We start from the raw sequence: 18816 nt of genomic DNA, 5'->3' as shown, positions 1-18816 counted from the left end.
AATGGCTGCAATGAAACAAAGAGTGAAAAATTTAAAGGGGTCTGAATACTTTCCGTACCCACTGTATATATTTATATATTTACATATTTACTGTACTTATATATATATGTACATACAGTGTATATACACACATATATGTGTATATACTTTATGAATACTGTTTACACATATATTTGTGTAAATATATACACACACAAACATATAAATACAGTATATACACATATCTATATACACATATGTATACACCCATGTATATACATAGACACATATGTATACACCCATGTATATACATAGACCCATGTATATAAACACATGATACATTTAATGTGTCCAAAAATGTAAATACACTGATGCATATATTTTTATATATATACATATACACGCACACATGTATATACACACATATGTATATACATATACACACATGTATATACACACATATGTATGTATATATATATATATATATATATATAAAATAAATGCATCAGTGTATTTACATCTTTGGACACATTAAATGTATCATCTGACGGTACTGTGTCAACAAATATTTTAACAAATCATTTCTTCATATTATGCTGTATATGTAACATAATTAGGCAGAACATGTAAAAATAGTTACAGATTGAGTACAACATGCTAGAATTTGTTTTTTCATTCTTTTTTGTGACTTACTGACTTATTCACACATCCACATGGTGTTCTAAAAAGCATACACACAGGGTAGACAACTAATGCAGCATGGACACAATTCAGATTCTCTGTCTGGAGGCTGAGTGAGCAGGGCATCTGGTCTCCTAGTGATAAGCATGTGTGTGCGTGTGTGTGTGTGTGTGTGTGTGTGTGTGTGTGTGTGTGTTAAGGGCGCATGCATGTGTATGTGCATGTGAAGTGCGTTGACAAGGTAGCCCAGTACGGTCACCACTCATTAGTGACAGAGAGAATCCTTGAATGTGGACTGCTGTGACACGCAGGGCTCTCTTGTTAAGGGACCACACACACACACACACACACAAATAGACACACACAGACACACACACACACACATAGACACACACACCCCCCCCACAGGGTCAGGCTGCCTCGGTGCACAGATTCAGCCCAACATCAATTAGTTCATGGATGCATGCAATATAGCCTCTGAGAGTAGTGGCCCTCGGCAACAGCTCTGTGAATGCCGACCCTGTAGGAAATGAAGATTCAGGGCAGGAAAACATAGAACATAGAAACACTAAATAATTGGTTCTTGTTGAGAAATAATGAACTTTTCTATTTACACTAATGTAATCTAAATTAATAATCTTTTTTTTGTCACAGATGGCGTGAGTTTTATTTACTATGAACTGGTGGCAAAATGTTCTGAAAGGAACACAAATGCATGTTTATATGTGACAAAGAGTCACTAGATTCAGTCCAACTATGTTTACTTGCACAAGGAGCCAATATGCTGCAGTGGGTACAGAAGATTGACTAAAGAGCAACTTCTTCAGTTTTCACTTATACGTTGAAATCCACCCTCCTTTCTCCATGGTTAGCATGCCCCAAACAGCTGCACTATCTCAAAGCTAATTAAAAACTCTACCTGACTTATGAAGGGAGTGAAGCAGTCAAGACAGGAAAGGGGAGAAATTTAGCCTTGAGTGTCTGAAGATAGCTGGGTAAGTATGTGGCTCTGGGTGCTTGAAGATAGTTATTATAAGCAAATAAAAGTTCAAAGATATTCAGCCTAAATAGTTACATTTTCTAACATTATATTTCTGGAATAATTAGACATCTAGCAATCATACTGTATATAATAACTGGCAGAGATGGATAGAAACAGCAGGTAGAGGACTTTGATCCAGGGATGGCGATTTGTTTTGGTCTGATCCTGCTAATTAGTTGATGTTATGCTCAGTTTTATGCAGATGCTGCTTATCTGCCAGGGAGGGTCTCTGATGGGATATAACTAGCTCAAAATAGGAAATATTGAGTCGATATATAAAAAATATAAAAATATATGCCTCGATAATATCATCACTTCCACAGTGAGTGGGTTCAAACGGGGCATATGATGTTTGCCATGCCTTATGTGCATGATCATCCGATGAATACGGGGTGCAAACACAATGCATATGTTCTGATAATTAGCACCATTACAGGCAGTTCATTCATAATATGCCAATTCAATATTACCAATCAACACATTATGATAATGGACTGAAACAGGTTAGAGAAACAGGGCGATGCTATGGGCGAGCATAGTCTATGCACTGTGGACTCTGTAGATGGAATATGTTTTTACGCCATTATTTGAGCATATGGGAGTATGACGCACTGCTGAATTATGAACATAAATTACGTGATTTGGGTTTAGATTAGTCCTAGAGGGCCCAAGGCTGTCACACAACTATTGCCTGGTAAAGGCACCATGAGCATGGTGGAAATGAGAGGGTTAATTAACTGATGGGAGATGGTGGTGCAACATACGGGGTGATGGAATAGCTTTTGAATTATGGAATAGTGGAATGCTGTGGCGTCCAGCCATATGTCAGCGTATGCCTCCTGTGTCTAACTGCTGACAGCTGGTCAGATTGCTCATGTTCAACCGAGTTAGGGACCAATCAATCAAAATGGGGCAGCTTGTTGAGTTGTTTAAGCGGGGAGAAGAATACAGACTATTGTAATTCTTTCACTTTGATATCATTACGGATTTGTCAGGAACTGTTAGCACATACGGTATTAAGTCACTCAACAGTGAATCAGTTTTACCACCCACTATTGAGAAAGTTGGATATGTTTCCAACTGCAGCATTCAAGATTTTTTAAAAGAGAATTTGACGCCCGAGGTGATCCAAACCGCCTTTCTCTTACCGGTCCTCCTTCTGTTCAATTGGTTTTTGGTTGGTGTAACAAAACTACAGTATGCTGCCAGTTTGACCAGCACTTTATTGGAAAATAGCTGGTGATATCAATTCAACCAGGCTGGTTAAATAGAGGTCACATAAAAACACTTTGGATTTTAAAGACTCCATGATACATGTTACAATGAAGTCAGTGTTGACTCGTGTACATTAACCTAAATAATTACTTTCCAGGTAATTCAAATATATTTACACTATTCAGAGCTACAAATTAAAAGTTTAGAAAATGATCACTTGAGGATATTGTGCTGGAAAAAATATTTTCTTTAACAACCGGTCTGACTTAGCTAAGATTGTTTTTTTATCACAATAATTGTAAATGGATTCTCAATTTCTAGGATTTATTTAAAAAGAACAGAGTCAATAAAACCCCAGATGACTACATAACTCTTATCATCCTGTTTGTCTCTGCTATGAGTCTGTTCCCACAGAATTCAGATTTTACAGTGTACATATGCTTCCGGGTATATCTGTCTTGTCTGCAGCATGAGGCCTTTTGTCATTGTAGGTATTCAGAAGATGCATTAGGAATAGCTTGTACATCTCTGGTGGTTGTGGAAAGGTCTGTGTCATTCTGACAGGTTCGATGAATAAAATTGGGTATTCTAGCTTTCCAAAAATGGGAGAGACTGTGCCAAAGCAGCTATATGCCTCCACAGCATGGCATAATGGACATAGCTGGCTATTGTCTTAGTGCGGGGCCAAAATGATATGGTCACACTGATCAATAGTCTCTCTTACACAAGATGTACTGTATTTCCCATGGCTCAGGCTGTCAGCTTTACTCCATCTGTCCCCGGCTGTTGCAAATTTCTATAGTCCCTCTCTCTCTCTCTCTCTCACACACACACACACACACACACACACACACACACACACACACACACACACACACACACACACACACATTTATTTGGAGCTGGGTATAGGTTCACTTGAGAACAGTGAACATTTAGACTCAAAATAGGACTGTTGTTACCTTTGAACTACTCATGAAAAACTGTTTATACAACATCAACTAGGATGATTGCATAATGACTAAATGTGATGCAACAGACTTATACAATATGATACAAACACACAACTCAGCATCAAAGAGAGTTTTATAGTTAGAAAGGGAATTTGGGGGTGCAGAAAGAAAGTGATTTTCAGTTACATAATTGTTGGTTGAGGCGAGCAATTGATTAAATGATGGTGGTCAGCTTACTGTAATCAATATAGAAAAAAAGAAGGAGAAATTATGCTTACCAGCCTGTCACTGCTATAACTAATCTCAGAGACCATCCTCTTATTAATTGCTTATCGCAGATAGACCATGAAATGAACAATTACATTGGAACATCAATACATTTCACACTTTGATGCTGATGTGGAATTCCAAGTGAAGTGAAACCCAATACAGACAGCAGCAGGATTATGCTAACATTAGGCCCCATTTTTATTGTGTTTTTATATTTTTCTTTCTACAAGGTCAACATTTAGCATCTAGTTTAGCATTTTCTGCACAGATTTGTTGCTCACTGATTATTCCGCATATGGTCTGTTGTCAGGTAAAATATGCATGTGTAAACATTTTCATATTTAGTATCATCTGAGCAGGTATTGGAGCTGTAAAGGCTTTAAAAATCAGAACAGCTCTTGATTCTTTTAGAAACCGTCACAAAATAATTTTAGTTAATTTTAGTCTCTAAAGACAATAAAAAGACAATTTGACAACAACTTAATGATGGCTGGAAGTTCTTGGTTGTATTTTATGTCTGTGAAATTAGAAACAGTTATTTACCTACTGTCAGTCACGCAATGTGCAATGTTTGCCATCTAACAGTGTGCATGCATGCATAATTAAGGGTTCAGTTTAATGATTATCAACCTTATTACATACTTTATAATTAATTGACATGTCTATAGTATACTTTGATCTAATTTCCTTTTCCTTTTATATTATTTTTCTAAAATCTTACATTATATTGGGATAGGCTATAGGGTTTTGATAACCATTTGAGTTATGCTTCTTAATCATTACATGCTTTCTGTATTTCTCTCAGCAGCGTTAAAGATAAATATTGATTACTGTCTCGTCTACTGTGACATGTCTGCAGGAAGCTGCATTGACCTTAGTAAAGTGCTGTTTGTTAAAGCATCAATCTAACATAAGTAAATAGAGCAACAGGATGTCAGAGAAAAAATCTGTTAAAACTATTTGTTGTTTAAGCAGTTTATTAGTAATGACCAGGAAGCTGTTTTGTTGTTTCATTTCAGAGAATGCTGCTATTGGTTCTTGGTTGTAAGCGCTTGGTAAACTGTCTGTTAGAAATTGTATAAATTCAAAGTTTACTAGAAATACATTTTTAGAAGTCTACTGGTTGCTAATATACTTGCATCAGCAGGTACGATTTTGTGTTATACAGAGAGAAATTACACTGAGGCATCTTAACTTGGTTAGATATGGCATCCAAGTGAACAAATCCTCTCTGCGTGTCAATTTTGCAGGCCTGTATGGTGTCCGGAACACTGAGCTGTGAGAAAAACAGCTCGCCACAAGACCGTCTGGACACAGCAGGAAGTACCTCCGTATTTTCTTCCAGGTCAACCTCAGACGTCATGTGGACCAGATGCCTGCTCTTCGTCTCAACCTTGTTTGCGCCCATCGCCATTGGTAAGACAAGACAACATGGTACAGAAGTAAACACATCCAGGCTGCATTTTTTAGGCTGCTGTTAGTAGTGCTGTTTTGTTGGACAATACTATATTGTGCAGTGTTTCTAATTTTTGTGCACCTTAATGCATAGAATAGGTGTGGGCAAATTACTTGAAAATTGCAATCAATTACTCATTTCACAGGTTGAAACATAAAATAAGATTTTTGTGGTTTAACTTTTAGCCTAGCCTACATATCTACTAACCATCAACAACTAGCTTAACATTATCCCCAGACGTGCAACACTCCCGTCCCTACTGTGAAGCTGCACGGGATCATCCCATTTTTCATGGAAGGTTTTTGACATGTCACAGTAGGAAAAGCACGGATGTGAATAACAAAATAAGCAATGGCTGATATACATTTGTCTGCTTCAGTTTCAGGGTCCCGGTGTTTTGCATGCTGGCTCACTGTCACACTGTCACGGCTTACTGGGATGTGTGAAAAGAAGAGAGCCATCGTTAATATACCATTAGTAATACCTATGCTTTTTTTACTTTACTTTCATTTCAAATGTATGCTAAGATATAGGATTATCGCAGTAGTTTTTTTCCTTATATTTTTTACAGCAAAAAGATAGTATTTATTGAAGTTGCATTTTTTTCTGGTCACTAAGAATAATTCTGCACAGACTAGCAGGCATGTATCCACTTAGAAACACATTTATACTTGCAGTGATTTACTATAAAGTTTAGTTCAGATATACTTTTTATATACAGTATATATATATATATATTTATAGACAACCACAAATAAAGTAATGACTGTACAGCTTGACTCATCATCCACCCCCACACACCCCATCACTTGTTAGATACACTGCGGCTGCAAAACCAAGGAAACACTTCACTCACTAACTTATTACATATCCTCTATGTAATTGTAGTGTATATCTATAAAACTCTTTAGCTTGTTTACGTTCACTCTCACAAACACATTTATACTAAACATGCACAGCGCAAATGCAGCCCTGGTAGGCTCTCAGTATGTTTCCTCCTCTCCACTGTGACGGTGGGCTTTGAAGACTCCTACAGGGAGCTCTGTCCCACTTGGACATAATTCTATTAATGGCTGCTGTCAATCACACTGTTGAGAGGAAAAACTGCTGCCCACGTGCATACAACCCAGCCACACCCACCAACCCCACCACCCCCTGCTGACATGCATGTGCAGATGATATACTTCCAATGCAAAAATACTGTATATTCACAGGGACACAGATCCTCTTTTAAAACACACACACATAAACAAACTCGCACCCACAGAAAGTGCTCACAGGCAGCCACTCAAACACAGAGGGCTTTGCTTTAACACCAAGAGATGAGTTTCAGTCAAAGGTATTTGCATCAGTGTCTAAAGAATAAGTCGACGTATGCAAATCATGCTGTTTATACTTAGCAAGGATTATTTGAAACAAAGAGAGTTTAGCTTGAGGACACACAGCAGCAAGCACTCCATCTTCTTCACTGAGCCGTGTCTTGTCAGTATTTCAGGGTTATGTGAAGACAAATAAAAGAGAATAGGAAAGCATGTATTAAAAAAAAACCAACCCAAAACAGTTCTTTTTGGCATCGACAAGGTTTAACCTGACAGAGTGGACTTATTGATCTTGTAAAAATGCTAGGATTTTGCTAAACATCCCTGCAGAGGACCTTGTTAAAGGTAAGGCTGTTGTTATTTGATATTTTTCTTGTCAAGAAATACTATGAAAAAACAATAACCAACAATATATCAGTCCATTTCTCAAAACTGTGTCTGTGGCTCTCAGTCCCATGGCGTTTATTCCTGATAAAAACAATGTTTTGTTTTTTTAATAAAAGTGATTTCTTAAAGCAGCTAGGCATTGTAGTTTTTAGCAAATTTTGCATTCGCCAGGGACTATTCAAAACTTTTAATAATAAATTTCAAAATACAGTACACAGTTTTTATTTTGGCGACGAAAGGAAAAACAGCTGTGCAATATTCATTTGTTAAGGTAAGTTTTAAGTCCGGAACTTTTTGTCAATAGTACTAAGGAAAAAGGGTCCCTGGCCTAAAGTTCGCCTCAATAAAATTACTACAGACTGTGCAAATGGTTTACTTACCATACATTGAGAATAAATAAATAGGTTTTGGACAACAATAGAGTTCCATAGCATAAAGGAAAAGCAATATCAGGTTTACATGCAGTATTTTTTGGTAGGATCACCTTGTTGTTGGTTTTGTTTTTATCATAAGATTTATTGACAGAAAAAAGCAATACTGCCAGCCTTAAACTTTAAAATATATTTTGGGCTTAAAAAATGTGTTTTTTTTGTTTTTGTTTTTGTTTTGTTTTTAACTCCGAAGACCAACATTACAGACACCAGCACTGGCCAAATGCTTTGGCAGTTCAAATGAGAGATAACCTTTTAAATCTCTCTCCTCTTCCCTCTCACCCTCTCCCTCCTTCTTTCCATCTATCAACCTCTTTCGCCACTCTCTTGTTCTTGGCCCAAATGTAAAAATCGATATCCTTTTGTTTCAGCCCCCTGAGGCAATGAGAGTGTCTGAATAAGATTGTCTGTAATGTCTGTGGCTGCCAACTTTCTGTCACCACTTACACAACTAATGACAGACACATTAACATGCACTTGCTCCAGTTCACACGCTACGTGTGCAAAAACAGAGGCCTGAATATTGGCACGGACCGTATGTGCGAGAGATTATGTGCACATTATGTGTCTCTAACAAGAGGTGCTGTGTGACTGCACGTCTGTTTGTAAAAATACAAAAAAACAAAGTGACAGGAATATGTGCGGGGTGAGATCTTTGGAGGCAGGTTAACACAGTGAATGTTTTATAGGTGAGGCAGCTGATATAAATAGATGAATTAAACGGTGACAAACGAGATAGGGCAGTGTGAGCAAGTCACAGCATTTACTGCAGCTTATGAAGGCAGAGTGGCTTTTAATTGGAATACAGATAGACCCTTATCGGAATTGTGTGTGTGTGAGTGTGTGTTTGTGTCATAATGCTCTCTTTATGCCCAGCGGGGACCCTGTAAGGCAACACTGTAAGACATCTGATCCAAAGCCAGTCTAGACAGCTGCCTTACAATACGGTGTATTGATCCCCTCACGCTTCAATTAATCCTCTCTTCAAAATTTACATTCAGGCCCACGAAGGCAGACATAATGCTATTGAGAAACTGATACACTAATACTCATATTGACACAATAATGACCCACTGCCCTCAGCACTCCCCCACGCACATACTAAAAAAGTCTTTCAAATTCTTAGCCTCTACAAAGACAAACATCCTATCTGAATGTGTGCTTAACGTCTATTCATAGCCTGTGGTGCTATACGTGTGTGTGTTTGTGTGTGTGTGTGTGTGTTGCATGAGTGTTTATTAGAAAGGACATTTTCAGAAAATGTCACTTATTTATCAGTTTTATCTCTAAGCTAGCGCCTGTCATTATCAATGTAGTGCCCTCAGGTACCGGCACCACACAGATTTCTGCCTCTACATATTATCACTCAGAGCATTTTGTAAGTGTGTGCGTGTGTGTTGTTGTGACGGGCAGTTTTAAGTAAAGTCCGGGCTGAGTGTCATTGAACTCATTCAGATTCTTTGCTGCATTTGTGTAACCATAACACTCCTCCAGCCAATGAGAGAGCCAAGGAAGGGAGGACAGGGTTGCTATGGTTATCGTGAGAGGGAGAGCAAGAAGGGTGGTGCTGTGCCTTGCTTTTCACGGATGTTGTAGGTGTGTGTGTCCATAGATGTGCACATGTGTGTGTGTTTTTGCTTTTAAGAAATGATTTTGAAGGCCTTGACGAGATAGATTCTTCAATAAAAAGAAATAGAACAAAACAACAAACAGTCACGATCACTGGGCCTGTAGCCACAAACTACAGACTTAATATATTTCTTAATATATTTTGTAAATTCGATAGGGACAATGCGTATTATGTATATCGCACCAGATAAAGCTGCAATTCTCAGATGATGTCTTTGACCAGGAGTTGCAGGTGACACACAAATTAAATGAATAAAGTCTAAATTATGATTGCAGCAGGGCTTGGTGATGACAAAACAGAACAACACAAGTGAACACCTCAGCTGAAAACCTAATACATCTATCAAGGGATGATGGCTGATGCTCCAAGGGCTCCTTGCTCTCAGGAACAGAGAATAACAACAGCCAAGCTACACCATAACAACCAAAATCCCTGGGAATATCCAGCCCTAAACCCTCAATATCACAGCACCCTATAATGCCACTATAATCACAAGACAATATGTCTTAATAAACATGTGCCATACATATATATGATTATAAACACATCATTAAATTGATAAGGACACATTAAAGAACACAACAGACCGACCACCTGACATCAAGATCACATTATAGCCCACACAGCAGACATAATTTGTGTCAACTGTGCGTCTCCTCATATGACACGCAAAACATGTCTACCGTGAAAAAGGTCCGATAGCAGCACCTGCTGCACGGTAAGGCATCCTATAGGCAGAGTATATTCTCTTAAAGCACATTTTTGATTCTTTCATACAAGCATATGTTTGGGTTTCAGTGTGTGTTGTCTTGGAATTAGATGGGACTTTTAAGAGCACATGCCTGATCATATCCCATGCCTCTATGCACCACAGATGAGAACTGTAGTGCTGAAGCTGTTGCCGTCTCCCTTTGTGAAGATTGCCAGACATTCAGGTTAAAAGATATCTAGATTTAATTTGTCAATGGCCGCTTGATTGCTGATTGGTCTTGCAGATGTTTCATCGTCCAAGAGCATTCATCAGTTCTACTCATTAAACAAGCAAGGAAGCAAAGCAACAGCAGTAAAACGATCTGGGACAGATCAGTAGCTTCAATTTCATTGGAATTAATGACATGTTTCTTATTTTGGTATGGTAAGGTGGATGTATGCATCAAATTTGCCACTTCTGAGAATAATTAGGCATTGCCATCTTTGAATAATCTCTGCAGCACTAAATGCCTGTTGAAATTGGCAGGCAATTACTCTCTATCTCAGAGTGATGTCTAAAACTGCTAACTGCAAAACAGTAATTACCAAGTCAGTTCACTTGTGACAGTGGACATGCCCTTATAAATTATCTTCTGTCGCGCTATTGTTTTCATATAGTGTGGGTAATTAGTCTATATGACAAGGGTACAAATGCAGTCATATTTGAACACAATGTGTGCTTGTACAATTTAGTCCTCCAGTGTACATGTTTTGAAGACAGCCCCACAAATAAGTATGTACGTATGTATTTCAGTAGGCAGGAGAGACCGTTAACATTATATCAAACTCAAAAACTCCTTTGTGTACCTGTGTATCCAGCCTACGGCCGTGCCCCAATCCCCATGGCAGTGGTGCGGAGGGAGCTGTCCTGTGAGTCCTACCCTATTGAGCTGCGCTGCCCAGGCACAGATGTCATCATGATCGAGAGCGCCAACTACGGCCGCACCGATGACAAGATCTGCGACTCAGACCCTGCCCAGATGGAGAACACTCGGTGTTACCTTCCTGATGCATACAAGATCATGTCACTCAGGTCAGTGTACAGTGTGTGTGTGTGTATATATGTTTATATGAGTGCTGCCAGGTGGCATATATTTCTACAGAGCTCTTCTGTTCATGCTCTAACTGTTCATTTAGTATCCCTCCTGGTACCGTATCAATGTCAAATTCTGCATTACATTCACACATTCACAAATTTGACAGCAAACAATAACCACATAAAAACAACACAACAGGGAAGCTGTCAGACGTAATGTTGCAAATCTGTGGAATCCACTGTAACTGGTGAGCAGATGCAGAACAATGCCATACAACTGTAGAACCTTATCACACAATGGGAATTACTCAGGTAACACTTCCTCTACAGCTGGCCAGTGTGACAGCCTCCTCTGCTTACAGAGCTGTTGGGGGCACAGCAACTGAAGCCAGAAAGAGTGCTCCACAGAATTAGCGTTATACCATTGAACAAGGGTTACATGCTAAGTTGGTATTTTCTTTAATTCAATTCAATTCCAATTTCATTTACATAGCGCCATATAACAACAACAGTTATCTCATTGTGCTTTTTATGAAAGAGCAGGTCTAGACCGTACTCTGTGATGGTATTTACAGAAACCCAACAATTTCCCAAAAAAGCAAGCACTAGGCAAAAGAGGCAAGGAAATACTTCCTTTTAAGAGGCCGAAACCTTGAACGGTAACCATGGTTTAGGGTGGGCGGTCGACCGGTTGGGGGTGAGAGAAAGAGACAGACAGAGACGGAGAAAAAGAAAAAAAGAGAGAGAGAGAGAGACATGGAGAATTTCAGCAGAGGGTGTCGAACAGGAACATGGAGGCAGGACAGGCATCTGTGATTGGAGTAATATGCAGCAATATCAACAAAATGATCGATTTGGGAGGGACTAAAATTAGCATAGGAGTCCTCCGGTTAGTCCTCCGTGTGACTTGGTAATGAATTAAAAGCTGATGGTATCACATCCTTAAATTTAGCTACAGAAGTATCAGATAGAAATCTTGTATAGAAGTATTTGCCTAATGGCGTGGAGTTCAGCAGTATAAACTCAAAAGTTATCCAACAGTGGTCAGATATAAAGGGATTCTGTGGGAACACTATTTGATGTTCAATTTCAACACCATACACCAGAACAAGATTGAGGGAGTGGTTAAAACGGTGAGTTGGTTTATGAACACTTTGAGAGAAGCCAATAGAATCTAATAGAGAGATAAACACAGTACTAAGGCTATCATTCTCAGCGTCCACGTGAATATTAAAATCCTCTACAATAATAACTTTGTCCGTTTTAAGGACTAAAGTTGACAAAAACTCTGCAAATTCAGATAAGAATTCAAAGTATGGACCAGGTGCTCGGTACACTATAACGAATAGAATTGGTTGCAGTGATTTCCAACTTGGGTGTGAAAGACTAAGAAAAGACTTTCAAATTAGCTATAATTTATTTTAGGTTTAGAGCTGATTGGTAGACTAGAATTGAAGATAGCTGCAACTCCACCTCCTCGGCCTGTGCCTCGAGTAATGTGAGTATTGATATGACTGGGAGGAGTGGATTCATATAGGCTAACATATTCTCCACCACCCAGCCAGGTATTAATAAGAATAAAAAAAAACGATATTATAATCTGGTATTAATTAATTTACTAGTACACCTTTAGAAAAGGGAGATCTAATTTTTAAGAGTCCACATTTAATTCTCCTATTTTTTTGCACTATTGCACTTGTGGTTTTAATTGTAATGAGGTTTTCATGCACAGCTCCTCTTCTGATTACCTTTGATTTAAATAATTTCGATGGTCGGGGGGGCCAGACACCATCACTATGGGGTTTTGACTAGGTAACTCCTGGAATGGAGGAGCAGAGAAGTGTGTCAGACTGCGACCCTGCCTCCTGGTCCCAACTCTGGATTGTCAAGGATTAGATCCACTAATAAGCTTTTCTTGATTTCTAGAAATGAGAGCTGCTCCATCCCAAGGGGGATAAATGCCGTTTTTCCAAATCAGACCAGGTATTCCCCAGAAAGTCTGCCAGTGAAAATAAATGATGATGGCGAAACGATGGCATGCGGCTATACATGTAATCACTGGTCAGATTTGGCAGGGTTCCAGAGAAAACTACGGTGTCTAACGTTGACTTTGCGTATGTACACACCAATTCAACATTAATCTTAGTGACCTCCGTTTGGCGTAACCGGGAGTCATTAACACCGACAAGATTAACAATCTTACTGTATTTACGTTTATCCTTAGCCAGCAGTTTCAAGTAAGACTAAATGTCGCCCGCTCTGGCCCCAGGGATGAACTTAACTATGGCCACTGGCTTCGCTAGCTTCATGTTTCTCAAAATAGAGCTACCGACAACCAGATTTGGCATTATTATTATATTATATATTTTAAGGGTTGAGGAGATCAGCACTTGTAGCTGATATAGAGGTCTCATTTAACAAACATGTAATAAGGCATTCCAGTTACTGTATTCAGACAACCTAATTGAATAGCATAGCACACTTGCTTAAAAGAAAAAAATCATTACTAATGAGCGACATGAAACTGGCTTCAGCTAAATATTTTTTCACCAATCATCTTTGTAAAAAGAAAAGTAACGGTTGCAAGATGTAATAATGCTGTGTTATTATTCCAAAGCTAGTCTCATACCTCCACTTTCTTTTCTCACTTAACACAGCACAGCGGTTGCTTGCTATTCTTCCAAATTACAGAATTCATCAACAGGAGACACAGCGCTGTCTTACCTTGCTTAAGTGATATGAAATTGTATCTGGATAAACATTTCATCGACACTTACCTGGTCAACAAAGATCTCATTTTAAGTTGTACGGGTACTAAAAGAAATGGTCTTTTCATTTTAATATTTTTTGTATTAGGCTTTTATGCATACAGTGCCAACCTTTTGTGTCAGGCAGGTATGATAATAAGCACTAACTGGAAAATAATAGCAGAACAAAAATAGCAATGAGTGGAAAGCAAGGCTCGGTGTAATGAGAATGACTGGATATAGATAATTCATTAGTATCTAAATTTTTCAGATCAAATGTTTTTGTGTGCTCTTTCCTGCTGTCCCATTATTTAATCTTTCGTCTTTTTCTGTCTCAATATTGCGGTTATCTACCTCTCTCTCACTCACTTCTCGGTCTCTCTATCAAACCACCTGTCTGTGTCACGTAGCAGTGCTCTGATTGTGATTGTTTTGGCCTGGCTCGGTCTCTGTGCTCGCTCCAGCAGCTGCAGCTTGCGTGGCCTACTCTCCTACAGCCCTTGCCATCCATAATTTATACACATGCGCAACCACACACATGCAGATACACACATGTGCCACACACAGGATACACTGCCCAGGGGCTAGACCAGACTTTAAGCTCCAATTAGCCGAGCCAGAGGCCAAACGTAATCTCCTCTGTGGAGATGACTCAGACCGGAAACAACAGTTTATCACATATATTTTCAGTGTGTGTGTGTGTGTGTTTGTCGCAAGAAGCTGTGAGTGAGGCTTTGTTTGTGTCTGTGCATACAATACTGCATGTGAAAAGGCATGCTCATGTATACAGTGTGTTGTAAAAGCATCAGTGCTACACATAATGCGGTGAATCTTTGTGTGCTCATGCACGTTGGTTATTGTGTACACACTTGTTAATATGTGTTGAATGCTGTATTGGGGTTTTGCCACACATTGCAGTGGTATTTTTTATTTTTTTGTTGCTTTTTAGCTTTTTCCTATACACACCCCATCTTCAGTGTGTTTCACCCTGTCTGGTTCTACTCTCTCATTCCATCTATGTCTGTATCATCTCTGGCTTTCAAGCCCAGCTCAACTGGCTGATAAAATCAGAGCATGTTCCGCCTGCCCAGTGTTTCCTCAGTATCACATTCTCTCTTTGTTTTCCTCTCTACCACTCTCCAAGGCCAGGGAGTGTGTGTGTGTGTGTGTGTGTGGGCACGTGCGCACGCACATGTGTTTGTGTATGTGCCCGTACCACATAATTGGTCTTGATATCAAAGCCTCATATCTCCAGAGGGTCTCACAAGGCTTCTCAGGCAACCTAGAGAGGACCTGATATTGCTGCATTTCCCAGATTATCTCCCCATTGGGATACACTGGGTTGAAGGGGAAACGAAGCCCTGGCCATGAAAGTTACACTTAATCTGTTTTAGCGATATACTGGCCTCAGTTCAATGACTCACTCTGTTTTATCATGCTTTGAACTGGAATGCCTTTATTTCAAAATGGTTACTGAGCATTCTTTTTTTTAAGGTCTGTTACAGCTTACTTCAATTTGAGTTAGCTTTTACCATTATTATTTAATTAAAAAAATGTACATATGTTACCAGTTTTTTATTGTTTTACTAGGCACACCCCACTGGCTCAAGTCGTGCTTTCACTCTACTCTATATGTGTTTTCCTAAATAAAATCTGGATCAATTTTATTGTATTTTTCAAAGCAGCCGAGTTGGCTACAGCCAGGGTGTGGTTGGTTTGAGTTAAGTATACATTAGAGTGTCACTAGGGAGAGTTATATCAAGGCAACAGAAGCATTTGAAGGTTGGGGTCGTTCAATTCTGCACAGGGAGAAAGCTGCTAGCCAAAATGGTGGAATACCCGCAAGTTATAGTGATCCACTGACATAAAAGTGACTTGATGGGTTCTACAGTGATGCTTAACAATGCACTCCTTGTCCCTTACTGATACTTGAGTGCCTCATGGACGAGTACCTTTCAGCGCACTCTCTCTCCATCTCACACACACATGCATTTAGGTACTTGAGGCTGCAAGTGTAGACACTGAAGAATGTGTAGACAGTGCACCCACACATACTCTGTTTTTCTACCTCTATCGCAGCTACCATGTTAGAAAATTACTTCTGGACTTCAAACAGACCCCCCCAACACACACACACACACACAAACACACACACACACACACACACACACACACACACACACACACACACCTCAGCGCCTCTCCCACCTTGTCATTTTGTTTGCCCTTGCCCCTTTCTTTCTCTCTATAGCGGCTCCTTTTTCTCTCCTTTCCCATCCCATTTTGAAGAAGTGCTTCAACACAAAGGGAAACCACTTTGACAAGAAAGACAAGACTGGGGAGGTGTCCCCCCCTTCTCTCCCATGCTTTTGGAAGTGTTGAATAACAGGTTTCATTTATTATTCTTTTTCTCCCCACTTTTCATTCCTCAAATTGCTTCTCACCCCCTACTTCTCACCCTCTCTGTCACTTTTCCTTTCTGCCTCACCATCTGTTTTAGTTTTCATCGCCCTTTCCTGTTTTTCCATCCACTTTTTTCTTTCCCAAGCTCAGGGGAAAGGTTGAGGCCGAAGTGCAGGAGCTTAATGGGATGCAGTGTATTGCTTGTATTTGACAGTATACATGTTAGCGCTATCTTGACAAAATTGGCCAACTTGACTAACCGGAGTCAAGACAAGAGGCCAGAGAGAAAAGTGTCTAGATTAAACCTCAGCGTTCAGTGGCCCCAGGGGAACATAGGCGCACGATTAATCTAAACACACAGCTATGCTCCAGCGTGGGTGCATACATACACAAACACACACTCTGAAAGAAATTGAGAAAGTTGCTCATCAGTTTCCAAGCTCCGGCAACTTATTCTGGCAGCCTGTCTCTTTAGCACAGAGTCTCAGCCTTCAAAGCACCAGGCTAGTGTGCTAGTGTGTGAAGACGTTTGTGTGTATGCCTGTGTGTGCACATGCATGCATTTATGGTTGTATGCTTTTGTATGCGGGTGTGTGTGTGTGTTAGCAAGTGTGCACCAGCATGTTTGAACCATTCAAGCGGGAGAGTGTAAAGAAACCTCTGAAGTTTTTTTTCCTTTGACTCTCTGAATTATAGAAAACTACTTGAATCATAGACTACAATCTAGTGCCAGCCATGTGCTGCAGCCAAGGACTGTGTAACCAGTGAACCATGTCATACAGTCTGCCACTTTTTTGTGTTGGGCATACCTGCCCTTCATCTGTCTTCTCCATTTGAGTCTAATCCATCTCTATATACACAGGAGGAGGGAGAAGAGGTACAGATAACGACAAAGACAGATACATTTATGCTCTAAACCTTACATAAATCTTACATTTGTGATCATTATTCCAACCCAGTGACTACAAGTAGAAAAACATTATCTGATAAATTGAAGATTTGCACTGAGGCTGTGACTACTTTTTTCTGTGTGAGATGTCTTGTTAGTCCACCTTGCGGAGGTGTCCACAAGATATTTACAACTATATCTTATTATACTGTATCTTGTCTCCGACTTTTTCAGTCTCAGTCTGTTCACTCTTCTTCTCTCCTCTATCCATGAACACTCTGCTTCCCACTGAATGAGGCCATATCTGGAAATGTCCCACTTAATGTGGTGTTGGTGTATGTAGGAGTGTATATGTGTGTGTGCTGCCACCCTCATATATTCACCACGGTTACAGAAGACGCCCTGCAGCACCCTAGGGGCCACTGTCACCCTTGCTCAGTGCAGTAATTAGGGCCCACACACACACACACACACACACACACACACACACACACACACACACACACACAAACACACAAGAGAGACAGATTCTGGCACACAGTCAGTCCTGAAACACATATACAAAAACTTTCCTTCAGATATGTGACAGCAATGACACAATTGTTCCATTGTCATCACATAATATTATTGTCCCTTACACATCTGCATTCTCCATTCACCCACTCATGCACCAATATACATTCACCCTGACAAACCTCTGCATGTCCACATGTCAAAGTCTCCACTGTCTGACCCTTTTCTCCTGTCGCCAAAGCAACCTTAGTTATCATGCTTCACCGAGCATCTAAGCTATATGGCTGCCTGACAATGGTTTGACAATGGTCTAGTCTAGACCGTGCACATGCACCCACACACACACACACACAAAGCCTGACACATCCAGAGACTAGCATGTGAATCAGTGCCTCAGACATGCTGCCATGCACTGTAGACAGTGATTGACTTGATACTTTGACATTGAAGCACAAAACTAAACTAGGACACAACAGCCCTCCTGCCCATGCACATACATGCACATACAAAACAGAATGCCTTTTTTGTGCAACATGAGGTGAGGCTGACTAAATCCTACAAGACAACGTCTCTGTGTGGCGTAGCTCCGTCGTCTTGACGGCGATGGTGTCTTACACGCTTTTCTGCTTTTCACCAACCAAGAGAGGCAGCCCAACTTGAGTTTGTGCGAGCAGGTGGTCTTGGATTTAACTGTGGAAAAAGAGGTGTTACATAGAGAAATGCAAAAACACAGACACACACACACACACACAAAAGACACACAAGACAGAAACACAGGGATGTCAGCACAGGAATGTTGATAGGTGAAATCAGGCGGAAGGCTCCCGAATGTGGCCTGGAATCGGATGACATGAAAGTTGCCATGGTTACCAGAGGAAGAGAGGAGAGACGGCGGAGCTAAAAAAACTATACTTGGCGTGAGCCTGCACGTAAGAATGAGGCCATATTGTGTTTTTATGTGCATTGTGTGTGTGCCTCTGTGAAAAACATACAATATTATTCATAATCACTTTTTTCCTGTAAAACAGTTCAATCGCCTAAAACAGGGGTTCTCAACCTTTTGCAAGCTGGGCCCCCCCAAAGCTGGTTCATTGCAGTTGGGGCCCTAGTGCCCT

The 18816-nt window shown here is 40.0% G+C and overlaps 1 protein-coding gene and 1 long non-coding RNA gene across 14 annotated transcripts in view; one reads left to right on the top strand and one right to left on the bottom strand.

The window, feature by feature from the left end:
- Positions 1–18816, top strand: part of adgrl3.1 (adhesion G protein-coupled receptor L3.1) — a 114852-nt gene that overhangs the window by 22846 nt on the left and 73190 nt on the right. For all 13 annotated transcript variants that reach the window (XM_034890933.1, XM_034891021.1, XM_034891031.1 and 10 more), the window contains 2 exons: positions 5391–5556; positions 10933–11146. In XM_034890933.1, coding sequence (XP_034746824.1) covers positions 5397–5556; positions 10933–11146 — 374 coding nt within the window. In that variant the 5' untranslated portion in view covers positions 5391–5396. The remainder of the gene's footprint in view (positions 1–5390; positions 5557–10932; positions 11147–18816) is intronic.
- The window catches only part of LOC117956130, a 6929-nt gene continuing 3049 nt past the window's right edge, over positions 14937–18816 (bottom strand). The window contains exons 2-3 of the long non-coding RNA XR_004659185.1: positions 16697–16699; positions 14937–14950 (exon numbers count right to left, since the gene is read on the bottom strand). This is a non-coding gene — a long non-coding RNA (uncharacterized LOC117956130). The remainder of the gene's footprint in view (positions 14951–16696; positions 16700–18816) is intronic.

The sequence above is a fragment of the Etheostoma cragini genome, chromosome 2 (genome assembly GCF_013103735.1).
Source record: "Etheostoma cragini isolate CJK2018 chromosome 2, CSU_Ecrag_1.0, whole genome shotgun sequence".
NCBI lineage: Eukaryota > Metazoa > Chordata > Actinopteri > Perciformes > Percidae > Etheostoma > Etheostoma cragini.
Note: the sequence above shows the minus strand (reverse complement) of the source record. Positions and strands in the feature narration are given on the sequence as shown.